Raw genomic sequence first — 14,284 nt, forward strand, 5'->3', positions numbered from 1 at the left:
TATGGTGTGGGAGGCAAGTTGTTAGAAGCAGTGAAAAGTTTTTATCGAGGATGTAAGGCATTTGTACGTGTAGGAAGAGAGGAAAGTGATTGGTTCTCAATGAATGTAGGTTTGCGGCAGGGGTGTGTGACGTCTCCATGGTTGTTTAATTTGTTTATGGATGGGGTTGTTAGGAAGGTGAATGCAAGAGTTTTGGAAAGAGGGGCAAGTATGAAGTCTGTTGTGGATGAGAGAGCTTGGGAAGTGAGTCAGTAGTTGTTCGCTGATGATACAGCGCTGGTAGCTGATTCATGTGAGAAACTGCAGAAGCTGGTGACTGAGTTTGGTAAAGTGTGTGAAAGAAGAAAGTTTAGAGTAAATGTGAATAAGAGCAAGGTTATTAGGTACAGTAGGGTTGAGGGTCAAGTCAATTGGGAGGTAAGTTTGAATGGAGAAAAACTGGAGGAAGTGAAGTGTTTTAGATATCTGGGAGTGGATCTGTCAGCGGATGGAACCATGGAAGCGGAAGTGGATCATAGGGTGGGGGAGGGGGCAAAAATTTTGGGAGCCTTGAAAAATGTGTGGAAGTCGAGAACATTATCCCGGAAAGCAAAAATGGGTATGTTTGAAGGAATAGTGGTTCCAACAATGTTGTATGGTTGCGAGGCGTGGGCTATGGATAGAGTTGTGCGCAGGAGGATGGATGTGCTGGAAATGAGATGTTTGAGGACAATGTGTGGTGTGAGGTGGTTTGATCGAGTAAGTAACGTAAGGGTAAGAGAGATGTGTGGAAATAAAAAGAGCGTGGTTGAGAGAGCAGAAGAGGGTGTTTTGAAGTGGTTTGGGCACATGGAGAGAATGAGTGAGGAAAGATTGACCAAGAGGATATATGTGTCGGAGGTGGAGGGAACGAGGAGAAGAGGGAGACCAAATTGGAGGTGGAAAGATGGAGTGAAAAGGATTTTGTGTGATCGGGGCCTGAACATGCAGGAGGGTGAAAGGAGGGCAAGGAATAGAGTGAATTGGAGCGATGTGGTATACTGGGGTTGACGTGCTGTCAGTGGATTGAATCAAGGCATGTGAAGCGTCCGGGGTAAACCATGGAAAGCTGTGTAGGTATGTATATTTGCGTGTGTGGACGTATGTATGTACATGTGTATGGGGGGGGGGGTTGGGCCATTTCTTTCGTCTGTTTCCTTGCGCTACCTCGCAAACGCGGGAGACAGCGACGAGGTATAAAAAAAAAAAAAAAAAAAAAAATATATATATATATATATATATATATATATATATATATATATATATATATATATATATATATATATATATATATATTATACCTGGGGATAGGGGAGAAAGAATACTTCCCACGTATTCCCTGCGTGTCGTAGAAGGCGACTAAAAAGGGAGGGAGCGGGGGGCTGGAAATCCTCCCCTCTAGTTATTTTTTTTTTCATTTTCCAAAGGAAGGAACAGAGAAGGGGGCCAGGTGATGATATTCCCTCAAAGGCCCAGTTCTCTTTTCTTAACGCTACCTCGCTAACGCGGGAAATGGCGAATAGTTTGAAAGAAATATATATATATATATATATATATATATATATATATATATATATATATATATATATATATATATATATATGGGTAAGTGAACTGGTCGCAAGACTGATCCCTGCAGCACACCACTTGTTACATCTAACCATTGTGAAGCTTGAACATTGACCAGTAGCCTCTGTTTACGGCCTGACAACCCATGTTCACCCCAGTCCTCTGGAACGTTTCCTACAGCAAGAGATCCACTGAAAAGACTAGATGAAGGCTGAACTATAACATTTCAGTTTCCTTCGTTATTCTCAGGTGAAAATTATCAGAAATTGCCGTTTGATTCCGTTTACTGCTGGCAGTCTCTCTAGATCCTGCAAGTGGATATGTTGCTCAGAGGAAATCTCTGGTTATGAAGACATTCGTCCACCTCTGGTGTGTGCGTGGATCATCCCGACCTGTTCAATAGTGTTGCTGAGATCAAGTTTGATTTTACCACAAAAATAGAGTCAATATAATCAGATGTTGGAACATCTTTTTCAGAACAGGATTGAACAGAAAATCTCCTTTGTTCAAGAACTAACAAAGATTCAGAATTAACAGTCACTTCGTTAACTTCTCATTGACCTGTCTCTAACTTTGAAAATTTGTTGCCTCTCCAGCGAGCATTTACACAGAATATACAGATCAAGGACCAGAAATCGTTGCAAGTAATTACGGGGTACTCGAGTGCAACGTTCAACACCTCGGGAGTAAAAGTGAGAAGGCAAGCTGGAGTATGTCTCCCGTTCAGCTACAGAAGGTGGATGAGGGAAAACACGGGTTTGATAATCTCCAGCGACCCACAGTCGAGTAACCGGGGTACCAAATCAGTAAAAAAGGATGAACAAAATCCTTGGATTCATAGGTTGGTTTATCGAATACAAAAATCAAGGGAAATGTTCATCATTCTTTGCAAGTTACTTTTGCGTCCCAAAGTTGAATATTGTGTTCAGTTTTGGTCACCCAACTTGGTACAAGACAAACAGAATGGAGAGAATACAGAGGCAGGCTACCAAGATGATTCCCCAACTGAGAAACAAAGTCTTTGAGAGCCAATCAAATGGCCTGAAATCATATAACTTAGAAAAGAGGAGGGTAAGAGGTGATCTAATACAGGTATTCAAAACCATCAAAGGCTTCACTGATGTCGATCTAACAAGCTATGTAAGGTTTGATTCACCTGATTTCAATCGTTAGCAAACGTTTAACCTGCGATGAGGCAAAGTACCTTTTCTTAAACAGGATTCCTAACATATGGAATAATTTACCTATTAAAGTTAAGATTTTGTAGATATTTCGCCTACTCCATTAATCTGAGATTTTCTGATTCTTCCACAGTGACACACAGCCTCGTCAGTACTCACAGGTCTACTGCTGTTTGATATCCTTTGTTTATATATATATATATATATATATATATATATATATATATATATATATATATATATTTTTTTTTATACTTTGTCGCTGTCTCCCGCGTTTGCGAGGTAGCGCAAGGAAACAGACGAAAGAAATGGCCCAACCCCCCCCCATACACATGTATATACATACGTCCACACACGCAAATATACATACCTACACAGCTTTCCATGGTTTACCCCAAACGCTTCACATGCCTTGATTCAATCCACCGACAGCACGTCAACCCCGGTATACCACATCGCTCCAATTCACTCTATTCTATATATATATATATATATATATATATATATATATATATATATATATATATATATATATATATATATTCTATATATATATATATATATATATATATAAATATATATATATATATATATATATATATATATATATATATATATATACATATATGTATGGGGTGTCCCAGAAAATGTACTCACAATTTAACACCCCTATAACTCGCTGAATCTTTTTCAGATATGAAAAAAGAAAAAAAAAAATCAGTTTTAGGGTGCCAAAAAGAGAGTACATTTTTTGGGGTTACACCCTGTATATATATATATATATATATATATATATATATATATATATATATATATATATATATATATATATACACATATATATATATATATATATATATATATATATATATATATATATATATATATATATATATATATTGATTTATTGATTTGTCTGTTTATACTAACTTGATATATCTTTCCTCATTTCAAGACCTGAAGACATGGGTAACTGAAGCGCTGTCCAGTCACACCAAGGGTACGTATTAGTGAAGACCTAGATTCTTACTGTTTGTCGTTTTATTACTATATATCACCTGACATTCTCTACTAGAATACTGAATAGTAGATATTTTCTGATATTCTTTAACAAAGTTGATTTATTGTAATTTACTGACAAGAAATATGTATATATATATATATATATATATATATATATATATATATATATATATATATATATATATATATATATATATTCACTGTTATCTACAGTGCGCCAAAAAGCCCAGATTATACGGTCAGGCCTCACACACCACTCCCTTCTACAACGTCACCCGCCCTAGTTCAGCCCTTCCCCTGACAACACGTTGCTCCTCATACACCTCATTGGTCTAATTCATTCTATCTCTAGTTCTCTTTTTCTTTTTTTTTTTACACAATACTTCCCTCATCTTGATATCTCAGTCTTCATTTCTTTCTCTTCACTATCCTCGTCAGTCCTGCCTCGCTCATCCTTTTCATTCGCCCGAACTATTTCAGCACATCCTGGTCGGCTGCTTCAGCAAGATTGCGCTGGCTAACACGTGTCTTTCCCTGACGCTGCTGTTCCTCACACGATCAAACCGCCTTTCGTCGAATGTAATCTTTAGGGCTTTTGTTTCCAACACATCTAACCTCTTCTTTCCCCTGTTCTGTTGGCCCAAGACCTACATCCATATAACAATGCTGGGACCACTGTGCCTTCAGACGTAACACCCATCTTTGTCTATACATATTGCTCAAACCTCTCCTTCCAAACGTTCCTTAATGCATCCAAGACCTTGATCCCTTCCCTCCAGTTCACCAGGTCCTATCCTCCAGTTCACCAAGTCCTATCCTCCAGTTCACCAGGTCCTATCCTCCAGTTCACCAAGTCCTATCCTCCAGTTCACCAGGTCCTATCCTCCAGTTCATCAGATCCTACCCTCTAGTTCACCAGGTCCTTCCCTCCAATTCACCGGGTCTTTCCCATGTAAACTTAAACCATCCACTCTCCTCCCTTTCCCATTCCCCCCTCCCCCCCTTCCCCAGCCTTTTTCCTTACTTTTAAGAATCGACCATATTGACAACTGGGTGGGTCAAAGTGGTAGAAAACTAGAAAACACAGGATGGAGCTGGAGTTTGTTATGTAATGTTTCGAGGTAAAGCCTTGTTCACAGAGACGAACAACACGGGACAAAAACTCATTGTTTAACTCGTGATCAAAGTTCTACCTTGCCGAGCGTCCGAACGGGTCTTCCCCTTGATTGGCTGATGCCAGCTCTTGGCTCCACCTCCTTCGATGACATCACCTTTAGTTTTCCCGCCGTTTTTGACGCAAAAAGAAAAGAAAATCCTTCTCGATGATTTATCATATGATTTGTCGCTATAGATGCAACCTTAACTGCTTTCGTCATCCCTTCATCGAGGTGTTTATGGATTATTCTTTTCTTTTGCCACTTGGATAAGTGTCCACACTCATGTATGTATAGGATAAGCGAGTTGGAGGTTCAGAGTGGGTGTATATCCGCTTTATTCTCATGAAGTCGCTTCTGCAAGCACGTCCCGGCTCTCCATAATAAACGGCAGAACATCCACCACACGGAATCTCGCACAGTACAGCACTCAGTCCGCTGACAATATATATGTTTTGTCTGTTTCGCTTCCACCATGTCGGCTATCATCATTCCCCGATGAATTAGCTATGTTCAACCCTGCTTTCTGCAAGAACATATCCACAAAATAGACTCTTTTTGAATATGGAACCGATATGTGTTCCCAGTTTACACAACTTTCTTCCGTATGTCCCCATCTCTTTGATGTTTCGATTCATCTCCTTTTCAGTTTAACGATATTAATATCGTAATAACGTTGTATCTAGATGTTGTAACTTCCAAAACGTCTCTGTGATGCATCCAGAACTTCCTCACTAGATACTGGGATGGCTCTTCCGAAGAATCCGCTGACCAGGCCTGTCTTGGCTGTCTCCCAATGAGCAGAACAAATGCTGGACAGAGTCATCTTTGTCCGTAGCCTTTCTGTAAACTGAAATTTTACCACTGACCTGATCTCCAAGGTGTGAAGTCCAGGCAAGACATTCTTCTATATTTTTCCTCTTCCACCGTAAATCATATGAGCTTCTCCACATTATCAGGAATCCTTGGTTCATCCACTATGTTTGTACTATTTGGGACCACTACCAGTACGTCCTCAACGTATCTGTACCAAGATGCATTTCTTTCCATTATCCTACTGAACATGTCCGTCTCCACAGTTTCCATATGGAGACAAGTCATCACAGGGGTAAGCGGCGAACTCATGGTCGGGCCTCCATGCTGTCATGAGAAGTAACTTGATGAAAAGATAAGAGGTGTGAACGGTCATGAGTAAGACGAAGTGCGGTAAGGTGGCTGAAGTGGATGGGAGTACTTTCGAATATATTGAGAGGAGGTGACTATGTTGATGATTGGTTAGTTAAAATTTTTAGTGTATGCATGGATCATAGTGAGGTGCCTGAGAGTTGACGGAGTCCCTGTATTGTGCCACAGCGTTAAGGCAAGGGGACCTTAAGGAAATGCTCAAATTACAGAAGTATAATTTTCTTGAGTGTACCGAGTAAGTTGCAGTGTTTCCTAATGACACGTTGGTGGTGGCAGATTGGAGAGCGAAGCTGCAGAAGCTGGTGTTTGGGCTTGGGAGTGTGTGTGAAAGGGAAAACTTGAGAGTAGATGTGAATAAAGGCAATGATGTTAGCAGTGGAAAGACGGGTTACTTGGGGTACGAATTTGAGTAGAAAGAACCTGAATGAAGTAGGGAGATTTAGGTAGCTGGGAGTGGACATGGCAGTGAAGGGGCTAAGGTCCAAGATGCATTGAGTAGTGTGTGGAAGAGGCAATAGTAAATAAGAGCAAATATGGATATTTGGGGTCATATAAAAATCCCGACGGTTTTCTATGAATACGAGACATGGCTTTAGACGAGACAGTGAATGTGTTGGAAATAGAAAGCTTGACGATTTTATGTTGTGAGGAGCGTTGGTCGAGCAAGAAATTATGGGGTAATAGAGAGGTGTGGTAATAAGAATATTGTGAAAACTGAAGGGGGTGTATGAGTGGTCTGGACATATAAAGGTGATGAGTGAGGAGGTTGATAAAGAAAGTGTGTCACAGCTGGAGAAACAAAGAGAAGGGGAGACCGAATTAGAGATGGAGGGATGGACTGGAGAAGGCTTCGAGCGCTCGGGGCCTGAATATGCAAGAGGATGTAAGGTGCACAGGAGATATATGGAATGGAGCGATGTGGTATAGAGAGGATGACGTGTTGTCAATAGACTGAACCATGGCATACGAAGGGGTCATAGGAAACCACGGAAGGGTCTGTACGGCTACACTGTGCGTAGGGGAGTTGTTGTTGTGGTTTCGATGCATTGCGCATGACAGTGTCGATGTGCCGGCGGGGGAGGCCATTTCTTTGTTCCGGGCTACCTCGCTAATGTGAAATATGGCGAATAAGTATATATATTCATACATGTATATATATATATATATATATATATATATATATATATATATATATATATATATATATATATATATATTTGCAGAACCTACACTTCACCGTGAAGAGATATATGCAACAATCACCACTGGAAAGAGAAAATTTAAACAGTGAGTACTTTCGTTTAAAACTTCCTAAGAATGTATTAAACGAAAGTACTCACCGTTTTTATCTTCTCTTTCCAGTGATGATTGTCGCATATATATATATATATATATATATATATATATATATATATATATATATATATATATATATATATATATATTTTTTTTTTTCTTTTTTTTTTTTCATACTTTGTCGCTGTCTCCCGCGTTTGCGAGGTAGCGCAAGGAAACAGACGAAAGAAATGGCCCAACCCCCCCCCCCATACACATGTACATACGTCCACACACGCAAATATACATACCTACACAGCCTTCCATGGTTTACCCCAGACGCTTCACATGCCTTGATTCAATCCACTGACAGCACGTCAACCCCTGTATACCACATCGCTCCAATTCACTCTATTCCTTGCCCTCCTTTCACCCTCCTGCATGTTCAGGCCCCGATCACACAAAATCTTTTTCACTCCATCTTTCCACCTCCAATTTGGTCTCCCTCTTCTCCTCGTTCCCTCCACCTCCGACACATATATCCTCTTGGTCAATCTTTCCTCACTCATTCTCTCCATGTGCCCAAACCATTTCAAAACACCCTCTTCTGCTCTCTCAACCACGCTCTTTTTATTTCCACACATCTCTCTTACCCTTACGTTACTTACTCGATCAAACCACCTCACACCACACATTGTCCTCAAACATCTCATTTCCAGCACATCCATCCTCCTGCGCACATCTCTATCCATAGCCCACGCCTCGCAACCATACAACATTGTTGGAACCACTATTCCTTCAAACATACCCATTTTTGCTTTCCGAGATAATGTTCTCGACTTCCACACATTTTTCAAGGCTCCCAAAATTTTCGCCCCCTCCCCCACCCTATGATCCACTTCCGCTTCCATGGTTCCATCCGCTGACAGATCCACTCCCAGATATCTAAAACACTTCACTTCCTCCAGTTTTTCTCCATTCAAACTCACCTCCCAATTGACTTGACCCTCACCCCTACTGTACCTAATAACCTTGCTCTTATTCACATTTACTCTTAACTTTCTTCTTCCACACACTTTACCAAACTCAGTCACCAGCTTCTGCAGTTTCTCACATGAATCAGCCACCAGCGCTGTATCATCAGCGAACAACAACTGACTCACTTCCCAAGCTCTCTCATCCCCAACAGACTTCATACTTGCCCCTCTTTCCAGGACTCTTGCATTTACCTCCCTAACAACCCCATCCATAAACAAATTAAACAACCATGGAGACATCACACACCCCTGCCGCAAACCTACATTCACTGAGAACCAATCACTTTCCTCTCTTCCTACACGTACACATGCCTTACATCCTCGATAAAAACTTTTCACTGCTTCTAACAACTTGCCTCCCACACCATATATTCTTAATACCTTCCACATATATATATATATATATATATATATATGTATATATTTCTTTCTTTTCTTTTAAACTATTCGCCATTTCCCGCGTTAGCGAGGTAGCGCTAAGAACAGAGGACTGGGCCTCTTTTGGAATATCCTCACCTGGCTCCCTCTGTTCCTTCTTTTGGAAAATTAAAAAAAAAAAAAGAGAGGGGAGGATTTCCAGCCTCCCGCTCCCTCCCCTTTTAGTCGCCTCCTACGACACGCTGGGAATACGTGGGAAGTATTCTTAATCCCCTATCCCCAGGGATAATATATATATATATATATATATATATATATATATATGATTCTGGGAGCGTTGAAGAATGTGTGGAAGTCGAGAACTTTATCTCGGAAAGCAAAAATGGGTATGTTTGAAGGAATAGTGGTTCCAACAATGTTGTATGGTTGCGAGGCGTGGGCTATGGATAAAGTTGTGCGTAGGAGGGTGGATGTGCTAGAAATGAGATGTTTAAGGACATTATGTAGTGTGAGTTGGTTTGATCGCGTAAGTAATGTAAGGGTAAGAGAGATGTGTGATAATAAAAAGAGTGTGGTTGAGAGAGCAGAAGAGGGTGTTTCGAAATGGTTTGGTCACATGGAGAGAATGAGTGAGGAGAGATTGACAAAGAGGATATATCTGTGTCAGAGGTGGAGGGAACGTGGAGAAGTGGGAGACCAAATTGGAGGTGGAAGGATGGAGTGAAAAAGATTTTGAGGGATCGGGACCTGAACATGCAGGAGGGTGAAAGGCGTGCAAGGAATAGAGTGAATTGGAGCGATAAGGTATATCGGGGTCGACGTGCTTCACATGCCTTTGTTCAATGGATTGAACCAAGGCATGTGAAGCGTCTGGGGTAAACCATGGAAAGTTCTGTGGGGCCTGGATGGGGAAAGGGAGCTGTGGTTTCGGTGCAATATTAGATGACAGCTAGAGACTGAGTGTGAACGAATGTGGCCTTTATTGTCTTTTCCTAGCACTACCTCGCACACATGAAGGGGGAGGGATTGTTATTTCATGTGTGGCGGGGTGGCGATGGGAATTGATAAGGGCAGACAGTATGAATTATGTACATGTGTATATATGTATATGTCTGTGTGTGTATATATATATATATATATATATATATATATATATATATATATATATATATATATATATATATATATATATATGTATACGTTGTGATGTATAGGTATGTATATTTGCGTGTGTGGACGTGTATGTATATACATGTGTATGTGGGTGGGTTGGGCCATTCTTTCGTCTGTTTCCTTGCGCTACCTCGCTAACGCGGGAGACATCGACAAAGGAAAATAAATTGAATAAGTAAATATATATATATATATATATATATATATATATATATATATATTATCCCTGGGGATAGGGGAGAAAGAATACTTCCCACGTATTCCCTGCGTGTCGTAGAAGGCAACTAAATGGGGAGGGAGCGGGGGGCTGGGAATCCTCCCCTCTTGTTTTTTTTTTAAATTTTCCAAAAGAAGGAACAGAGAAGGGGGCCAGGTGAGGATATTCCCTCAGAGGCCCAGTCCTCTGTTCTTAACACTACCTTGCTAACGCGGGAAATGGCGAATAGTTTGAAAGAAAGAAATATATATATATATATATATATATATATATATATATATATATATATATATATATATATATATCTGTGAGCAAGAAGTTGCCTTCGAGGAGTCGTCAGTCTACATTACCCTGCACTATCGTAGAACAACACCTGACAGGAAGAGGAGCCCCATATATGGGGTCATAGGGTCACACACACTGACGTAATAGATAAAGGTGTCGTGTACTGACATTAGTAACTGTTTCTTCTTGATCTTTACAGAACTGAAGACCTGGGTGTCAGAGACTGTGCAGAACATCACTAAAGGTAAGCTCAGACAGTGGGAAAATGATCTTTTTCTTCAGATGAGAATACTCCAGGTCATGTCGGAATAAAATATGACATCATCAGAGATCAATATGAAATGTGACGTCATTAATGATCATAATAAAGTATGACGTCATCAGCGATCATATCTATTCATTTAGTATCGGCGAATAGTGGACTGAGCCCCACATGGACTCATCTCATTCTTCTCCTTCCCCAATCAGATCTTACTGTTTACAAAGCTGAGTTGGAAGAGTTAGTGAACATGACCGTCCGCTTCCTCCAGCCCGAGGTGAACACCCTTGCCTCATCAACGGAAGTGAAAACCCGGGATCCGCTTTCAAACAAGTGAGAAATGATTCTAGTTGCTTCCTTCATCTGAAACCACTCACCCTCCTCTCTTCCCACTTGCGCACACTTTTTACTCTCTTTGAGAAATTACTTCCCACTGGTTCAAGTAAGGTTCCCCTCAGACATTCTTAATAGATTCCACACGAAAGTCTCTATCAACTACCTCCGCTTTTTCAAAATCTGTGAATGTTACACATAAATCCATCTCTTTCCCAAGTATTTCCCACGCATTATTCATAGCAAACACCTGATCCATATATCTTCTATCAGTCCTGAAGCCGCATCCCCCCTCCCCCACCAAACTGATGCTCTATGCATGCTACTACCACTCTCCTATACAACTTACTAGGTACACTCAATAGATTTATAGCCTTCTAATATGAACAATCCTCATGCAACTCATCATCCGTACATCAAAAATCACAACTAACTATTCAACGATACACACCTTCTTCATTCCAAAATTCATCTGTAATCCCATCCACTCTAACCGCCTTGCCACACTTCATCATACGTACGGCTTTCACCACCTCTTCATTTTTCACCAACCACTTACCATAACTCTCTCACTCCGCATCCCTCCCGACCCAAACACCTCACTGCTGCCACCCGACAAGCACTAAACATCTCAACTCGATCTTAAACATCATCCCACCAGTCATAGATTCAACTGAAACCATGTTCTCGAGACAAACACGAGCTATATTTTCATTTCTACACTCTGGAAATCTCTCAGCTCTACATTACTACAAACGCAGATTCAACACATCCCAGGACTTTTCATGCCCATAATGCAACCTCTCCAGTGAAGACACCGAACACTGTTGTCCCGAATTCTCCCAACATATTACACACACACACATCACCACTACACTTTGGTCCCACCCGGCGGACGTGGTTGGCTTCCTGAGCGCTGACCAGGAATTGAGTAAGTATATAAGATCTATTCATAATACAATCCAGGGCACCTTTTATAGGACTTCTGCATCTTTGAACCTTTGCTTCATACAAGCACAGGGAGATAACGGACTCCTTTGCAGCGAAAAGTTTCCGGATAAGAATAGACTCCTTTTCATCCAGTGACGGTGATGCATCCTGACCGAGGTGATATTCATATTCATAACCACGAGTGGGCAGAGTCCGGTAACAACTATATACATGGAAAGTGAGGCTAGACGTGAAAGATGTAGGGGTCAACATGTGAGAAACTTGCACTTAAGGAACACGTTAACATGGCTGCTAGTAAACAAAGTATTGTGTGGCATGACAGTGAGAACCATCGTAAAGGAGGTCAAAAGGCTTATGATGGCAAGGTTCATGACGTACTTGAAAAGCAAAATCGAATGCCGTTGCGTTGCGTGCCAACGGTATACATCGCTGGAAAGATTTCAGAAACACGAGGAAAATAGGTGAAAGATATGTCCAAACGTGATAAGCTGACACTTTCCCGAAGATCCATAGCAATGTGTCTGCCGATTGCCCGTGCAAATATGAAACACGGAAAGTTCAGGGTGTGCTTTTGTGTGCGACACATCTTCAGGGGAGACAGATACACGAAAGCGTACTCGGAACTTTTCGCGTGTCATTTTTTCCTCGTGGTTATCAGCGAATACTTAGATCACAGACATCACTGAGATATATACATGATATTGCATGTGTGGCATTAAATTCAGGTCATCAAGGATAATGTTCTGGGGTTAAAAAGTCTTAAGAAGGAAGAAACAGTTCAACCCAGAGCGGAACAACACCTAAGAACACCAAAGAGATATCAAACAATAGTAAAGTAGAGCCTTTGAGAAGAATGAGGAACATGCATGGAACTGCGGAAATGTCCGAAAGAAAACTTGATCTATGGTTGAGAACAGTTCCAGATTAAACCTGAATTGGTGATCATATAATATACATTGCGACAGAGACTACGCATCAAGCAAGACATGTGGTGAACGCTCGTGTGATTACATGCGTTAGCCTTGCCTACTGGCAAAATCTCTTCCATGTAACTAACTATAGTTAGTTGTTTGTCTCCTTTTCATGATCCGTGTCTGTGCGAGTGTGTGGACATCTGTCTACGGATGTGTTAGTGTGTGGATCAGGCTATGCATAATCTTTTATCTTTCTGAACGACGTCGAGAGAACCTGGCTGACTTGCACTGATGATTAAAGACGTTCATGAAACCCGCGATGTGTGTAGCACCTGAGCAAGTCGCTTTGAGTGGACAACAGTAGCTCTCATGTTGTTTACTGAACCATGGTCTACGCAGAACAGGCACGCCCTATCGTCTAGCTTAAAGATGTTTACCAGAAAAAAAAATAGTGCATGCTAACCTGGGGCAATGGAAAACTTCGAATCGTGGGCAAAGACCTAAGTGAAATGTGGGTCAATGATTTCTCCTCTCTGTCTCTGAACTACACACTGGAACTACGTTCAGTGTTTACACTTTATCTACACTACTGAGATAATCTGAGGATTTATACTCTATACTTATAAACACTTCTTAAAATTTTTCTTAAAATGCTCATCTTTTTTTTCTCCTTTCGGAGCCACAGGAGATGGGTAGAGTCTCGCTAGTATAAGTTAATGGCATTATAAGAAGCAGGTAACTAGGCGGTGTCCTATTTACTGTAGATACTGATCAACTGTAGATACAGATCACCTGTACAACCTGATCAACTCTAGAAACTGATCAACAGTCTGGGAAGGACTGGTGAAGAGGTAAGGTACTATCACAGCATCATGGATCAGACAGTAGATGCTACTTCTGTCAACATACCACAAGCCACCACACACACATGTGTATGTTAACTGTTGGACAGATCACCTAGAGATACAGTGTTGAGGACTATAAACTTCACATGCACACATTAGGTACGTATTCAGTCGTCTTGAAACCTATATAATCTCATATTTGATCTGTTCCTAAGCAAATCTGGTGATGTTAATCATTCTTATATTTCCAGAGTGAAGGATTGCCTGAGTCACAAACTACTGGGAGGAACCGAGACATCTACCTACGTTATCTATCCCTTTGAGTAAGTTACTGAGGTTAGACACGACACACAAACTGCTACAGCATCAAACATATTTCACAGCTCTGAATTACACAGGAGAAATTACATCATCTATACATAAGATAGAGGAACTGTCTGAAGGATTCAAAGTTGTGAATATTTCATATTGTGGAAATAGCATTCAA

The 14,284-nt window shown here is 40.8% G+C and overlaps 1 protein-coding gene across 2 annotated transcripts in view; it reads left to right on the plus strand.

The window, feature by feature from the left end:
- LOC139751376 (techylectin-5B-like) overlaps nt 1-14,284 on the plus strand; it is a 94,433-nt gene that overhangs the window by 22,872 nt on the left and 57,277 nt on the right. For both annotated transcript variants that reach the window (XM_071666745.1, XM_071666744.1), the window contains 4 exons: nt 3,724-3,768; nt 10,695-10,739; nt 10,964-11,087; nt 14,049-14,120. In XM_071666745.1, the coding sequence (XP_071522846.1) occupies nt 3,724-3,768; nt 10,695-10,739; nt 10,964-11,087; nt 14,049-14,120 (286 nt within the window). The remainder of the gene's footprint in view (nt 1-3,723; nt 3,769-10,694; nt 10,740-10,963; nt 11,088-14,048; nt 14,121-14,284) is intronic.

This window comes from Panulirus ornatus, chromosome 11, assembly GCF_036320965.1.
Source record: "Panulirus ornatus isolate Po-2019 chromosome 11, ASM3632096v1, whole genome shotgun sequence".
Classification (NCBI taxonomy): Eukaryota; Metazoa; Arthropoda; class Malacostraca; order Decapoda; family Palinuridae; genus Panulirus; species Panulirus ornatus.